General features: G+C 44.6%; 1 protein-coding gene across 1 annotated transcript in view; it reads right to left on the minus strand.

The window, feature by feature from the left end:
- Window positions 1-17193, minus strand: part of dgat2 (diacylglycerol O-acyltransferase 2) — a 72228-nt gene that overhangs the window by 9536 nt on the left and 45499 nt on the right. Inside the window, exons 5-6 of the mRNA XM_072576796.1 lie at window positions 8101-8305; window positions 1238-1412 (exon numbers count right to left, since the gene is read on the minus strand). Coding sequence (XP_072432897.1) covers window positions 1238-1412; window positions 8101-8305 — 380 coding nt within the window. The remainder of the gene's footprint in view (window positions 1-1237; window positions 1413-8100; window positions 8306-17193) is intronic.

The raw sequence follows: 17193 nt of genomic DNA on the forward strand, positions 1-17193 counted from the left end.
GGTTGGGAAACCAGACCATAAGACAAAGAATTTATAGCAAAAGGGTTACAGTGTCATGGAGCTGTAGTGATATATTAAACAAATTTAGATTAATTCTATCTCAACTCCAAGTTTCTAGTCAACAGACTCCTTCCAGTTTCTTTGCTAGAGGCGATGGAAACATTCCTTCAAAGTCTGCTGACACGAGCCTTTCACAAATCTGAGAGCTTAAACTTTCTCAGTTTTAATAACCTGCAAAATTCTCAACGGGATTTGGAGGCTTTACAAATGGTTCTCTTTAGGCTGCACTGACCTTACTGGAGGTGCAGAACTAAATGTTTTGTACAATCATACAGCATGGAAAAACATCCTTCAATCCAACTGGTCCACTCCGATGTTCCCAACTAAACTAGTCCCACCTAGCTGTGCTTGGCTCATATCTCCCCAAAACCTCTCTTATTCATGTACTTGTTTAAATATCTTTTAAACATTGTAACTGTACCTGCAGCCACGACTTTGTTTTGAAGTTCATTCTACACACAAACCAACCACTGCATAAAAAAGTTGCCCCTCATGTCTTTTTAAAATTTTTCTCCTCTCATCTTAAAAATATGCCCCCTAGACTTGAAATCCCCAATCTTAGGGTAAAGACACCAGACATTCATCTTACTTATGCCTAAACGATTACATAAACCTCTATGAGGTCACCTCTCAACCTCCCACACCTCCAGTCAAAAAAATCCCAGCCTAACCAGCTTTTCCATATAACTCCAACCCTCCAGTACGAGCAACACCCTGGTAAATCTCTTCTAAACCCTCTCCAACTTAATATCCTTCCTGTAGCAGGGTGACTAGAACTGGACACAGCACTTCTGAAGAGGCCTCACCAATGACCTAGCTGTTTGTGAACCAAAGTGAATTTCCTATCCTTCTTGCCAAAGGGGAAAAAAAAAATCAACATTTTGGATTATCTGCCACCTGCCAGTGTCTTGCCCATCACTAACTCGCCTAGACCTCTTTGCATCCTCCAGCTCCCACTTCCAGCTAATGTACCATCCTCACCCTGTCTGGCTTACATGTGACTCCAGAGACACAGGAATGTGGCTGTGTCCAGATAGAACGGAACACAAATCAGAGAGAGCGAGAGAGCGAAAGCTCAGAGGGGTTGGTGGTTAAGAGGATTGTTGGACATGTACAATAGTGACCTCATGCCTGTCGTCAGGCATGGGGTCCAACCCAAAAGGAGAGAATTCCTTACCCATTCTGCAGTGCTATCTTCACAAACCCTTTGCGGTTCTTGAGAGTCACCATGTTCCTTCCAGGGTTGCAGTCCAGGGATTCGGCTGCTCCTCCGATTACTATGATGATGGCATTTCCACTGCCATTTTTCGACAGCCGGAAGTCGATAGCATCCCTAGTCACTGGGAAAATACCTGGGGCAGGGTCAGATATAAGCAGCTGTGAGAAGGTGATCTGCAGTTCAAATATGCACCATCTCCAACTCTTAAAATACACATCAAGGCACTAGTTAGTCCACAGATGGAATACTGTGAAAGGATTTGGGAAAGAAAGATGGATCGCGTTTGAAGATTCACCAGGCTGATCCCAGCTATAGGAGGAAAGGTTGAGTGGGTTGGGCCTGTACTCACTGCATTTTAAAAGACTTGGAGGTGCCAGTGTTAGACTGGGATGGCCAAAGTTAAAAATTATACAACAGCAGGTTATAGTCCAATAGGTTTATTTGGAAGCACTAGCTTTTAAAAAATAAGAGTTGATCTGATTGAAACATACAAGACTCTTCGAAAACTTGTCAGGGGAGATGTGGAAAGGTTCTTTTCCCCATGGGAGAGTCTAGGACCAGAGGGCATCACCTCAGAAATAAGGAGGACCCTATTTAGGACAAAGATGAGCATGAATTTCTTCTGTCTTAGGGGAGTGAATCTGTGGAATTCTTTACTGCAGAGGGCTGCAAAGGCTGGGTCATTAAGTGCATTCAAGGCTGAAAATGGACAAATTGTTCATCATTAAGGGAATCAAAGGTTATGGAGGAAAAAGGCAGGAAAGTGGAGTTGAAGATTATCAGAAGAGCCATGATCTCATTGAATGGTGGAACAGACTCGATGGGCTGAATGGTCTACTTCTGCTCCTATGGCTTAATGTAGGAATGAAATACACACAACACTTAAAGCTCTTGCCGCGGGCTCCTGACCATCTTCTAGCCTGGACACGGAATCCCAGTGGGGGAAACGTTCAGAAACGCTACTTTCAGGAATGAAGTCAGGGTTGGAGTAACTGTCTTCCGTTCTGGGCACCGCAACAAAGGATGTACTAGTCTGGGAAGGGGTGTGCTGCAGATTCCCTGGAACAGTGACAGGGTTAGATTGTGTAGAGAACTTCCAGAGAGAAGGCTACATTCACTCAAGGACTGAAGAACAAGGCACGACCCAGCTGTGGTGATTATAACAGGGTCAGCGAGCTAGACCTCAGAAGGAACTCCCTGATTGGACCAGATTAACAGCCCCAATCAGGGAGCCCTGGCTGACTGAAACAAAACAGGTGTGTCAGAGATACTGCTACTCAGAGCTTACTCTGAATGAGGCAGTACGAAAGTCAAGGGATATTCATATGTAAATAAAAGGTGACCTGGAGTGTAGACTTTCAGGTAATCAAAGGGGGATGGGGGGGGGAAAATGGAGCATATTAGAGAAATACACTCCCCTATTGCTGATGGTGGGGAAGGAAGAGTCTTAGTCAATCTAGAGGTTGTTGGATGATGGACATCACAGAGCAGTTACCAAGGAGCTGGAGTAAGGAGGACGGCACAGAATGTACAAGCACACGTCAGCAGGAGCAAGCCCAGAACAAGAGGGCATGTAAAATAGGAGTCGCCCCAGAATTTTAAAAGACCTCTTGAATATTCTATTTGCAAGTTATTTGCAGCCTTCAATAAATATTTTCTGTTTGAGGTGGTGGTCAATGTCACTTTTTAAAAAAAAATTAATTCACAGGATGTGGGGATTACTGACTGGGCCAATATTTACTGCTCATTAATTGTTGGCAGTAGGGCTACATAGATGGTCAATGTATTAATGGTCATTTCCCAAAACTCCAGCTTCTGGAATGATTCCTGCAGATTGGAAGCTTGCAAATGTTACCTGCTGCTTCAGAAAGGAGCAAAGGGAATAAACAGGGAACTAGAGAGCCATCAGCTGTATGTCAGTAGGAGAGGGAATGTTTGAATCTATTATAAACACATGTGATAAATGGATACTCTGATAAAAATGATCTAATTGGACATAGTGTAGTTTTGAAAATGGAATACCTTTGAGCATGAAGTCTTACCAGAGAAGATCCTGCAAGTCAGCTGTGAAGTTACTATAGTCATAAAATTACTCTGAAAATGTGTTGCTGGAAAAGCGCAGCAGGTCAGGCAGCATCCAAGGAACAGGAGAATCGATGTTTCGGGCACCAGCCCTTCCTCAGGAATTTTTCTTTCTCCTCATAAAATTACTCTGCTTACCAAGATCCATCTCTCTCTTCTTCCATAGACTTTGTGTGGACAACATTTACAAAGGATGTTGCCCAGGGTTGGAGGGTTTGAGCTACAGGGAGAGGCTTAATAGCCTGGGGCCGTTTTCCCTGGAGCAGCAGAGATTGAGGGGTGACCCTGTAGAGGTTTACAAAATCATCAAGGACATGGAGAGGGTAAGTAGCTAAAGTCCTTTCCTCCAGGATAGTGAAGTCCAAAACTAGAGGTAATAGGTTAAAAGGTGAGAGGGGGAAAGATTGAAAAAAAAGGGACGCAAGGGCCAGCATTTATTGCCCATTTAGAGTTGCCCCTTGCGAATAGACAATAGGTGCAGGAGTAGGCCATTCTGCCCTTCGAGCCAGTACACCATTCACTATGATCATGGCTGATCATCCTCAATCAGTATCCTGTTCCTGCCTTATCCCCATAACCCTCGATTCCACTATCCTTAAGAGCTCTATCCAACTCTTTCTTGAAAGGTGAGGGTGAGCTGCCTTTTTGAATCGCTGCAGTCCATGTGCTGTGGGTTGACCCACAATGCCCTTAGGGAGGGAATTCCAGGATTTTGACCCAGCGACTGATAGCATGGCAATAAATTTCCAAGTCAGGATGGCAAGAGGCTCTAAAGGGAACTTGCAGGTGATACTGTTCCCATGCATCTGCCGTTCTTGTATTTTCTTTAAATTTTGTTAACGGGATGTGGGCGTCAGGAGACCAGCATTTATTGCCCTTCTCCAATTGCCAGGAGAGCAGTTAAGAGTCAAGCACATTGTTGTAGGTATGAAGTCACATTGTTGTAGGTATGGAGTCACAGAGCTTAGACTGGGTAAGAATGGCAGATTTCTTTCCCAAAGGTACATTAGTGAACCAGTTGGGTTTTCCGCGAACAATCAGCAATGATTTCACGGTCATCATTAAGACACTTAGTTTCAGATTTTTATGGAATTCAAATTCTAACATCTGCTTATAGCAGGATTTGAACATGTCTTGGGTCTGCATTGCTAAAACTTGAAAATGTTCAGAAAAGATTTATGAAGTCATGAGGGGCATGGATAGGGTAAATAGTCAAGGTCTTTTTCCCCCAGGGTAGGGAAGTCCAAAACTAAAGGGCATAGGTTAAAGGTGAGAGGGGAAAGATTTGAAAGGGACCTAAGGGGCAACTTTTTCCACACAGTGGTGAATGTGTGGAATGAGGTGCCAGATGAAGTGGTGGAGGCTGGTACAATTACAACATTTAAAAGGCATCTGAATGGGTATATGAATAGGAAGGGTTTGGAGGGATATGGGCCAAATGCTGGCAAGTGGGACTAGATTAGGTTAGGATATCTGGTCGGCGCTGAGTTGGACTGAGGGATCTGTTTATATGCTGTATAAATCTCACTAAAAATAGTCCAACCAACACCTTTCCAGGTGGCAATAGACCTTTTGGCAGGTTGCAAAGCAGTTGGCAAAAAAAAAAAAAAGAGGGTATAAGTCAAGGACTTCATTAGCTTATTACAAATTGCCACATTCAACGTGCAGCATAGTCTCATTAGTGAGGGAAGAAAAGTGATTACAAAAATCAATACATTATCAAAATAGTTGGAGATTTTGGACAGGACCTGCAGCCAGTTGATTGGATTCCACATCGGGGCAGGGAGTGGCCATGATTCTCAAGTGCATGAAACTGATAAGAATCATTACATTTGGACATTGCTCTCCAAGACACGTGGAGCTTCAATTACAAATGCCTTCAGGGGAAAGTACCTCTGATCCCAGGAGAGACATCTCCTGATTAGATTAGATTTTCAAAAGTGTGCGCGCACATGGTCACGTCAGCCACCAAGCTGCTGACATGGTAACGGAGGAGAGCAGAGCAAGCAGCAAAAACGTGAATACATTGACCAAAGATGTTTACCAGGATAGAACATAGAACATTACAGCGCAGTACAGGCCCTTCGGCTCTCAATGTTACCTCAGCCTGTGGAACCAATCTGGAGCCGATCTAACCTACACTATTCCACTTTCATCCCGATGTTTATCCAATGACCAACATCCAATGGATGTTGCTGGGTATGGAAAGTTTGAGTTATAAAGAAAGGCTGGATTGGCCAGGACTAGTGTCACTGGAGCATTTGAGGTTGAAAGGTGACCAGAAAAGTTTGTAAAACAATGAGGGGTACAGATAGAGATAATGGCATCCGTCTTTTCCTTAGGATGGGGGATTTCAAGACTAGGGGCACATTTTTAGGGTGAGAGGAGAAAGATTTTAAGACATATGGGGCATTTTTTTTAAAAGCAGAGGGCAGTTTGCATGAGTTTCCTAAGGAAGTGGTGAATGTGGGTACACTTAGAAGACATGTGGATGAGTACATGAATAGGAAAGGTTTGGAAGGATATGGGCCAGGAGTAGGCAGGTGGGACTACTTTAGTTTGGATTGGTTGGATAAATGGATCAGTTTCCGTGCTGTATGACTCTTAAAAAAAAAGACTTCCCCTCTTCTTCTTGGCTTTGTTAATTCACTTTCATTAGATGCACACAAAAAAAGGCTTTTCACTATCCTCACTTTTTGTGTTAGAAAGAACATTCTGTTAGGGTGGGTGTCAGAAAGTCCCCTGAGGCTGATAGGCTGGCGTAAGCTAGGCATAGAGCACATCCCCTTGGACTCTCTTAGGAATATGGTGCACCATAAAACTGAGAATTTCTAAGACGTGGTGGTCCTTTTTGGACTACTCAGGTACAGATTTGTCCACCATACTAATAAGAGCCTTTATACAGCCATGACAATTCTCTTTAATTAATCTGATATCCAGAGAAGAGGAACTACGCACATATGAATATGTACAACTGTATCCACTCAATGATAGAGGGCTATTGCTTTGTTTCTCTCAGTTGTGTTATGGTTGTTATTGGTATTGTTAAGATTTTCTATCTTTAGCATAGTTATTTAACTGTAATTAGTGGGCTTGTTTTTTGACATTGGTTTGAATTGTTTGGTTTTGTATTTGTCGTAATATTCAAAAGAAAAAACCTTTTTATTTTTAACTAAAAACGTATTTTAGAAATAAAAAAAAAAACTTACAGCTCCTTTTCCAAACACAAGCACCAATGCGCACTCATCACTATGAACAACAATGAGCCATTGCTCAGTGTGAATCACAATCATCTCAGAATTGGTCGGTGGTAGGTTATGCTGAGAAATAGCTACATTTTGTCGCATCTTTTCTGTCTTGCACTGAACAAGCCAATTCCCGAGAAATAGCAAAAAAGGGTAAATATCATCTATACTGAATGATAGGAGATTGCTGGAAAAGTCAATTCTGATTGGTAGTACCACTGCACTGGAGAATGGACAAGGTAATGATGACCGACAGTTAACTGCTGAGCTTTGACTGAATTTTAAGCAAGGCTTACAGGCCTATTGGTCAGCACATCATTCCAAGAAATAAACCAAAAATTGGATGTTGAGTTCATTCAGGCACGGTGGCTCAGTGGTTAGCACTGCTGCCTCATGGTGCCAGGGACCCTGGCTCAATTCCAGCCTTAGGGGTATGTGGAGTTTGCACATTCTCCCCGTGTCTACGGAGGTTTCCTCCAGGTGCCTAGTTTCCTCCCATAGTCCAAAAATGGGAAGGTTAGGTGGACTGGCCATGGGTTGTTATGCAAGTTTACAGGAATGGGAGATGGTGGTGGTGGTTCTGGGTGGGATGCTTTGCGGAAGGTCAGTGTAGACTCAATGGGTCGAATGGCCTGCTTCCACACTGCAGGGATTCTATGATTCTGGTGCAGTGGGTCTCACAATCTGTCTGTTTGGTAAGAACAAGACCCTGTCTATTAACACATGAAGCAAATACACCACAACACCCTCTGAAATAACAAACCTAAACAGGTTGCCAGCATTAATTCTTTACACACTCAGGGCTGTCCAGCAAATGCTGCCCAATGAGAATCATACTTAAATGTTGGGCACTGTGCTGCAAACTTTGCAAACAGACTAGTTGGGTACAGTCTGAACCCCAGCTTGCTGATGGTTATGATCCAATCTTGGGGATGTACAAATGGTGTTGAGTTCGGATCCCCACTAAGCCAGCTCTCACAATTATCTTTGTTGGATTTGATAAGAAATGTGTCTTCAATGGAAATGACCTCACACTTCCCAGCCCCAGCATATTTCTGATAAATTGATAATGCTTTTGCCAAATTTGAATCTGCAGCTCCATGTAAGAAACTACAATAAGTACAGTGGCATGGGATCGTTTTACATCACTGAATTGTTACAACACAGCAAGCCATTCAGTCCATTGTGCCCATGCCAGGACGAGTGCTAATATCCTACCTTTTACGCATATCCACATCTAGGACAGAGTGGGCATTTCGGCTCTTGCCTTTACCTCCAATCGGAGGGATAGCACTTCTGACAGTAAGACATTCCCTCAATCCTGCAATGGAAGTGGCAGCCTGGAACCTACAGCCAAGGGTTTGGACTGGAGCTAGTACCCATGACCAACTCATTCAGGAACAGCAGCCTGCTCACTGATTTGTAGCTGACACCACATCAATAATCCTACAGTCACACTCAGGCAAGAAGGGTTTTCCCATTTGTTGGGCTCACCTCCGCTCATTAAATAGTCCCGCAGGATTGGCATCCGGAAATTGCCGGCCAGCGTGGCCAGGGAGGGTCGAATTCCTGGAAATTTCGAGGAAAATCCAGTGGCTTCTGTTCCAAAGTTGCAAAAGGCCCCAAAGCAGAAGATGCCGTGGGGGTGATAACCGAAGATGTAGTTCCTGCTGGGATCCAGGTTGTGAGTTTTCACCAACTGTGGGAGAAAATAAAACAGGACACAAAGCTCAGTAAGCAACAAGAAAAAAAACACCCAACTGTGCCTCATTGTATAGAGAAAAAGCATCAGTTCAAAGTTTCTGGGGTTTGTCATCTGAGGAAAAAAAAGTCAAAATAAATGAGTACAGAGTAGTCAAGGTGACAAGCATAGTAACATTTGAGGAAACAAAAGGGACTTGGGAATTAATAGATGACCTTCTTGTTTCTGTTGGTTAAGGGATGATTCTTGGTTTAGGAATTATGAGAGCCTGCTCTTTGACGAATGCTGTGGGAGGTTTTATTTAATTTTTTTTAAGAAAAGCAGGCAGGGCCAATGTCTAAAATCTCATCCAGGCTGGAAGCGTGGCAGAGACTGGTTCGATTAACACAGCGTTATCACAGAATCCCTACAGCACGGAAGCAGGTCATTCAGCCCATTAAGTCCACACCAACCCTCCAAAAGAGGATCTCACCCAGACTATCCCCAGGAACCTACATTTACCCTGGCAAATCCAAATACAATAGTATAATCCATCTAACCTGCACATTCCTGGACACTGAGCAATTTAGCATGGCCAATCTACCTCACTTGCACATCTTTGGACTGTAGGAGGAAACTGGAACACAGAGGAAACCACCACAAGACAGGGGGAGAATGTCTGTCTGTGTGGAGTTTGCATGGTCACCCAAGGCTGGAACTGAACCTGGGTCCCTGGCACTGAAGCAGTAGTGTGAATCACTGTGCCAACCAATACTGCCATGCCCAATAACTGCCTTGAAGACCATTACTTATCCCAAACCGTTTCAGAGAAAAATTACCAAAATAAACTTGGCACAGAGCCACATCTTTATCTTGTCACATGGCAAGGCTAACACTTAATAACTACCCTTAAATGGAGCGGCTTGCTCCAGCACAGCAGTTAAGAGTCATCGCTATGGGTCTGGAGTCACATGTAGGTCACACCAGGAAAGGAGAGTAAATTTCCTTTTCTAATGGACACACAGACAGTCACCCAAGGCAGGAATCAAACGCAGGCCCCTAGCACTGCGAGGTAGCAATGCTAACCACTGAGCCACCAGAGACAGTTATTCAGTACAAATCAACATGCAGGATTTTGTGGTAAATGCAGAAACATGGAATATAGCAGGAGGTGTAGGCCATTCAAACCTGCTCTACTATTCAATAGGATCACAGTTGGGAGAAAGGTGAGGAAATGGCACAGAGACATAATGCCCAGGGAGCTGGTGCAAACATGATGGGCTGAATGGCCTCCTTCCCAACTGTAACAATTCTGTGAGCCGGTGAATTTTAAAAATTCATTCATGGCACCGTGTTACTGGGCAAGTTAGCATTTACTGCTCAGATAATTAAGATTCAACCACATTGCGGTAGACCTGGAGTCACTGTAGGCAGATTTTCCTTGCTAAATGACATTAGTGAACCAGATAAGATTCCTTTTAATAGTTCCATTAATTCCAAATTCTTTTAAATTGATGTCAAATTCCACCATAGTGTGTGGCAGGATTCAAACAGAGAACATTATCTGGCTCTCTGGGTTAATAAGCCAGCAAGACCACCACTGAGCTACTGCCTCTTCTACAATATACCAGACCAGTGAGGTCTTCCTAGGACAAACCCAGACACCTTCATGGCAAAGCACCAAGCATATATTTGCTCAAATTTTGCAAATTCATTCAATTGATTGACCAGTTGACTGTACAAATATGTAAAAACAATGACTGCAGATGTTGGAAACCAGATTCTGGATTAGTGGTGCTGGAAGAGCACAGCAGTTCAGGCAGCATCCAAGGAGCTTCAAATTCGACGTTTCGGGCAAAAGCCCTTCATCAGGAATAAAGGCAGTGAGCCTGAAGCGTGGAGAGATAAGCTAGAGTAGGGTGGGTGTGGGGAGAAAGTAACAGAGTTCAATGGGTGAGTGGGGGAGGGGATGAAGGCGACAGGTTAGGGAGGAGAGGGTGGAGTGGATAGGTGGAAAAGGAGATAGGCAGGTAGGACAAGTCCGGACAAGTCAAGGGGACAGTACTGAGCTGGAAGTTTAGAACTAGGGTGAGGTGGGGGAAGGGGAAGTGAGGAAACTGTTGAAGTTCACATTGATGCCCTGGGGTTGAAGTGTTCCGAGGCAGAAGATGAGGCGTTCTTCCTCCAGGCGTCTGGTGGTGAGGGAGCGGTGGTGAAGGAGGCCCAGGACCTCCATGTCCTCGGCAGAGTGGGAGGGGGAGTTGAAATGTTGGCCCACGGGGAGGTGTGGTTGATTGGTGCGGGTGTCCCGGAGATGTTCCCTAAAGCGCTCTGCTAGGAGGCACCCAGTCTCCCCAATGTAGAGGAGACCGCATCGGGAGCAACGGATACAATAAATGATATTAGTGGATGTGCAGGTGAAACTTTGATGGATGTGGAAGGCTCCTCTACGGCCTTGGATAGAGGTGAGGGAGGAGGTGTGGGCGCAGGTTTTACAGTTCCTGCGGTGGCAGGGGAAAGTGCCAGGATGGGACGGTGGGTTGTAGGGGGGTGTGGACCTGACCAGGTAGTCACGGAGGGAACGGTCTTTGCAGAAGGTGGAAAGGGGAGGGGAGGGAAATATATCCCTGGTGGTGGGGTCTGTTTGGAGGTGGCGGAAATGTCGGCAGATGATTTGGTTTATATGAAGGTTCATAGGGTGGAAGGTGAGCACCAGGGCCGTTCTGTCCTTGTTACGGTTGGAGGGGTGGGGTCTGAGGGTGGAGGTGCTGGATGTAGAGGAGATGCGTTGGAGGGCATCTTTAACCACGTGGGAAGGGAAATTGCGGTCTCTAAAGGAGGCGGCCATCTGGTGTGTTCTGTGGTGGAAGTGGTCCTCCTGGGAGCAGATACAGCGGAGGCGAAGGAATTGGGAATACGGGATGGCATTTTTGCAAGAGATAGGGTGGGAAGAGGTGTAATCCAGGTAGCTGTGGGAGTCGGTGGGTTTGTAAAAAATGTCAGTGTCACTAATGGAATGGAGAGGTCCAGGAAGGGGAGCGAGGTGTCAGAGATAGTCCAGGTAAATTTAAGGTCAGGGTGGAATGTGTTGGTGAAATTGATGAATTGCTCAACCTCCTCGCGGGAGCATGAGGTGGCGTCAATGCAGTCATCAATGTAGCGGAGGAAGAGGTGGGGAGTGGTGCCGGTGTAATTACGGAAGATCAACTGTTCTACGTTGCCAACAAAGAGACAGGCATAGCTGGGGCCCATACGTGTGCCCATGGCTACCGCTTTGGTCTGGAGGAAGTGGGAGGATTCAAAGGAGAAATTGTTAAGGGTGAGGACCAGTTCGGCCAAACGAATGAGAGTGTCGGTGGAAGGGTACTGTTGGGGACGTCTGTTGAGGAAAAAAAAACGGAGGGCTTGGAGGCCCTGGTCATGGTGGATGGAGGTGTAGAGGGATTGGATATCCATGGTGAGCATGACGCGTTGGGGGCCGGGGAAACGGAAGTCTTGGAGGAGGTGGAGGGCGTGGGTGGTGTCTCGAATATATGTGGGGAGTTCCTGGACTAGGGGGGATAGGACAGTGTCGAGGTAGGTAGAGATGAGTTCAGTGGTGCAGGAGCATGGTGAGACAATGGGTCGGCCAGGGTGGTCAGGCTTGTGGATCTTGGGAAGGAGGTAGAACTGGGCAGTGCGGGGTTCCCGGACTATGAGGTTGGAAGATCTCCTGAGGTAATGAGGTTCTGTATGGTCTGGGAGAAGATGGTTTGGTGATGGGGGTTGGGGCCATGGTCGAGGGGGCAGTAGGAAGAGGTGTCCTCGAGTTGACGTTTGGCTTCAGTGGTGTAGAGGTCAGTGCGCCAGACTCCCACTGCGCCCCCTTTATCCGCTGGCTTGATGGTGAGGTTGGGATTGGAGCAGAGGGATTGGAGAGCTGTGCGTTGTGAGGGTGAGAGGTTGGAGTGGGGGAGGGAGGGAGACAGGTTGAGGTGGTTAATGTCCCGGCGGCAGTTGGAAATGAAGAGGTCGAGCTTATCTATCACATTCACTGCAGTGAAAAACATCCCAATCTTGCCAGCCTACTTTTATAATCTCAAACCCTCCATTCCCAGTCACATCCTGGTAAATATTTCTGAACTCTCTCCAGCTTAATAACATCCTTCCTATAACATAGTGACCAGAATTGTACATAATATTCCAGGATGCCCTCATCAACGTCCTGTACAACCTCAATTTGACATCACAACCACTATACTCAAAAAGGTCTGAGCAATGAAGACAAAGCACACTAAATGCCTTCTTAACTACCCTGTCTACATGTGACGCAAATTTCAAAGAATCATGTACCTGAACCCCCCCGGTCTCTGTTCCACATCACTACGCAAGGCCCTACTATTATTCATTGTGCAAGTCCTTTCCTGGTTTATTTTAGCAAAATGCAATAACTCACATTTATCCAAATTAAACTCCATTGGTCACTCCTCTGCCCATTGATCCAAGTGATCAAGATTTCTTTGTAATCTTAAGATAACTTTCTTCAGAGTCCACTACTCCACCAATTCTGGGGTCATCTACAAACTTACTAACCATACCCCCTATATTCTCATCCAAATCATTTATATAAATGACAAACAGAAGTGGAACACCCATTGGTCACAGGCCTCCAGTCTGAAAAACAGTCCCCCTCCACCGCTCTACCTCCTACCATAAAGCCAATTTGGTATCCAATTGTCAAACTCACCACAAATCCCATACGATATAACTTTATGAATAAGTCTGCTATGTGGAACCTTGTCAATGCCTTCACTAAAGTCAAAGTGAACAATGTCTACTGCTCTGCCCTCAATCTTTATAGAAGAGAAAAATGTTTCTGCTAGGGACCCTAACTTCTCACAAGTTGATGAGAGAAGGATACTGTCCTGGGATACACATGATCAGGTCCTGGAGATTTGTCTACCTTTATGTCTTATGACCTCTAGCACTTCTCTTCTGTAATGTGAATAGTTTTCAAAATATCAATATTTATTTCCAAATTCTCTAGCCTTTCTTTCTTTCTCCCCAGTAAAAACTAACATGAAATAATCGTTTAACATCTCTCCCATCTCCAGAAGTTCAACACAAAGACAGCCTCGTTGATTTTTAAGAAGTCCAATTCCCTCTATTATTGTTCATTTGCAGTAACGTATTTGGCTGATCTCATCACAGCCTCAACTCGCCATGAGAGAGAGAGACACACACACACAGACAGAGAGAGACAGAGACACAAAGACACAGAGTTAACATGAAGTCCAGTTTGGAACAGTCATGCCTGGACTGAAAACATTAACTGTTTCTCCCCTCACAGATGCTGCTGGATCCTGCTGAGTTTCTCTGGCACTTTCTGGTTTTATTTATAAGCCTTTGTAAGGGGTTTAGGATCTGTGAGCAACTTTGTGCTCATGTCACAAAGTGACACATCACTGGGCATAAATAGTGCAGTGTGAGCAGAAGTAAAACTCTGGAATGAGAGTCGGACAAGTTGTTTGGACATTGACACATGAAGTGATAGATTAGTCCTGAAATAACAGTTACTTCAGGGTGGCATGGTGGCTCAGTGGTTAGCACTGCTGCCTCACAGTACCAAGGACCCAAGCTTGATTCCAGCCTCAGACTGGAGTTTGCACATTTTCCTAGTGTCTGCGTGGATTTCCTTTGGGTGTTCTGGTTTCCTCCCACAGTCCAAAGATGTACAGGTTAGGGATTGACCATGGGAAATACAGGGTTACAGGGCTGAAGAAGGGTTACACCTGAAACATTGACTCCTTCACCTCCTGATGCTGCCTGGTTTGCTGTGTTCTTCCAGCCTTCTGCTTGTCTACATTGGGTTGCAGGGATTGACTGGAATGCTCTTTGGTGGGTTGGTGTGGATGCAATGGGCTGAATGGCATGCTTACACACTGTAGGATTCTATGATAACTAGAAACAGCAGTATTCAGCATGGAAGTATAACAAATTGTGATACTTTGAAGTTGAGGACAGACATTGACTTTTCTTTCTCCTCAACCATTCGGTGTCTTAATCCCAAACCCAGCCTGACATCAAATTGCACGATAATCAAAAGCCTTTTTTTTTCCCAACCTAGCTTCTGGCCATTTGATCTCAAATAGTTCAATTCCAGTTTTACAATGTAATTTGTAGCCTCTTTAGGGGAAAAGGCTCTCTAGATAAACTAAGGTTATGATTTGGAGGTGTCAGTGCTGACTGGGGTGGACAAAGTTGGACTATAACCTGGTATCGTGTGATTCTTTATTTGGAAGCAATAGCTTTTGAAGCGCTGACTCTTCAGTTGGTTGAAGAGGAGGTAGCGCCTTGAAAGCTAGTGCTTCCAAATAAACCTGTTGGACTATAACCTGATGCTGTGTGAGTTTAACTTAAACTAAGGTTGTTGTTGTGATAATAGAATGTAATTTGTAGCCTCATTGTGGGTAAAGGCTCTTTATTTAAAAAAAGGGTATTGTGATAGCGGAATGAAATGGTGGAAAAGGTTTGAGGAGATAAATAACCAACATGGATGCTGCACTCCCACAAGAAAAATAAAACAAAGACTTTAAAAAAAAGGAACAAAATGCAATGAAGGGAAATCACAGTTGAGTGTCTTGATTTGGATTTCAACATCAAAGAGATGGTCTGAGGCAAACCACATCTTGTATTTAAAAAAGGGAATTAGAGAAGCTCTTGAAAAGAAACAAATTGCAATGGAACATAGGGACAGGAGTAGGCCATTCAGCCCCTCAAGAGATCATTGCTCATCTGTAGCCTCACTTCATACTATCCCTTAATGCCTTTGCTTGATAAAAATTGATCCATCTTGGATTAAAAACTAACAACTGATTCGGCATCCATTGACATTTGTGGAAGAGAGTTTTAACTGCGTGTAGAAGTGCTTTCTAACATTCTCCGACTGTGTCCCTCATTCTAGAATCTCCAGCCAGTGGAAAGAGTTCATCTTTACCCTGTCTTTTCTACTTAAGATCTTGAAGACTTTAAAGTGACTACAACGAACATGATGGGAAGTGGAAGTGGCAAGGCCAGTCTTAATATATTACAGGCTGAATGACCACCCTTGATGTTGTAACTGCTTTATGATTCTATATAAAGGACAGCTCCCACAAATGGGGAGAGAGAGAGAGAGAGAGAGAGAGAGAGAGAGAGAGAGAGAGAGAGAGAGATGGACATTAACTGATACTTGCTGTCAAACAGAAGCTGAGCCAAAATCCACACTCAACAGCAGCTTGTAACCTTTCCAGGTTTTTTGCAATCACAAGTATAATCAAACAGCAATCTATTTTCACAATTTGAGCCATTTCTCAAGAATTGTAGTTTGTCCAGGATTTCATAACTGGTGAATAAATCTTTCAGACAGTGCTAGTTACTGTATTGTCTATGTAAACAGACTGACAAACATACATGCCAAGGGACAGTGAATTGAGATTGACCTTTTTCTACTGTCATTTTCCATTACCAACGAGGTGCCCTTCCTCATCTCCCCACCACCTCACCCAGGAGAAATCGAGCTCCCCACCACCCAATTCAAAGGTAAGATGGTAAGGAACGCTAAGATGAAGGGCTTTTGCCCGAAACGTCGATTTCGAAGCTACTTGGATGCTGCCTGAACTGCTGTGCTCTTCCAGCACCACTAATCCAGATACTGGATATGTAAAGTCTCCCCAGTTCAAATGAACTGCATTTACATTAGATTCTGAGTCAGAACAGGTTGCATTTATAAAGTCACTGGACTCAAAACATTAACTGTTGTTTTTCTCTCCAAAAAGAGCTTTCCAGACCTGCTGAGTTTGTCAAGTACTTTTTGTTTCAGATTTCCAGCATCCACAATTCTTTGTATTTTCGTAAAGTCACTACATAAATGGGATAATGTAATGTCTCAGAGACCCACAGGTCAAATATAAAACAAAGGATGACACTGAACCACAAAGAAATATTAACCAAGGTCACCAAAGGCTTGGTCCATGAGAGATAGGCTAGGAAAGGGAGAAAACGAGGTGGAGAGATGGAGGTGTCGGGACATTTCACAGCTTAGGCCCCAGACAACTGCAGCCACCAATGGTGGAGCAATGGGATGCTCAAGAGATTGTAACAAGAGGAACGCAGAGATTTGGAAGCAGTGTGGGACTGGAGGAAATTAGAGATATAGAGAGGAACAAGGCTATTAAGAGAATTGGAACCAAAAACAAAAGGACGAGAACTTTAAAAATCTAGACCGTCATTTGACTAGGAGACATCGTGGTCCAGGGTAAAGGGTCCAACCAAAAGTGACCTTCCACAAGAGAAGCTGAGTCTTTCACCTCCTAGACTCCCACTTCCTTAAAGGCAGTGGAACAAAGGTGCACCATTCTGCAGTATCGAATGTAGCCATTTGGCCACCAATGCCCCCTGACCTTCTCCCATCTCCCCTAGGCTCACAAAAACATGACATTATTGTGTTCACAGTCAGGTTGGGGAGCTGGCTCTACAGAGGAGAAAGTGAGAATTTGTTAGGGGTGAACAGACTGGAGGAGCCGGACAGAGGGTAGACAGGAGATTTTCAAAGTTTAGCAGGCTGGGGTCTGGACAGATTGGGTAGGGTGAAACTAGCAGTGAAGTTCAGAGGGAGAGGTCTCAGATTTAGAGTGAGACCGTCCCTGTTTCTTGTAGCTACTCTTGCCAGAATAGTGCTGCATTCACCTGTCAACCTGACACATCCACTGTAGGTAATCTGTAACCATGCTGCAATATCAGTCATCCAATTCGAGGCTGACGTTTCTTTCTGCTACCCTCCACTTTGCCTTCTGCTCTAAGAGATCTGTGTCCCCTGGTCAAACTAAAAATTTCTTATTCATTCATTCTTTCATGGGATGTAGGTATCACTGGTACAGCCCACATTC

Source organism: Chiloscyllium punctatum, chromosome 9 (genome assembly GCF_047496795.1).
Source record: "Chiloscyllium punctatum isolate Juve2018m chromosome 9, sChiPun1.3, whole genome shotgun sequence".
Taxonomy (NCBI): domain Eukaryota; kingdom Metazoa; phylum Chordata; class Chondrichthyes; order Orectolobiformes; family Hemiscylliidae; genus Chiloscyllium; species Chiloscyllium punctatum.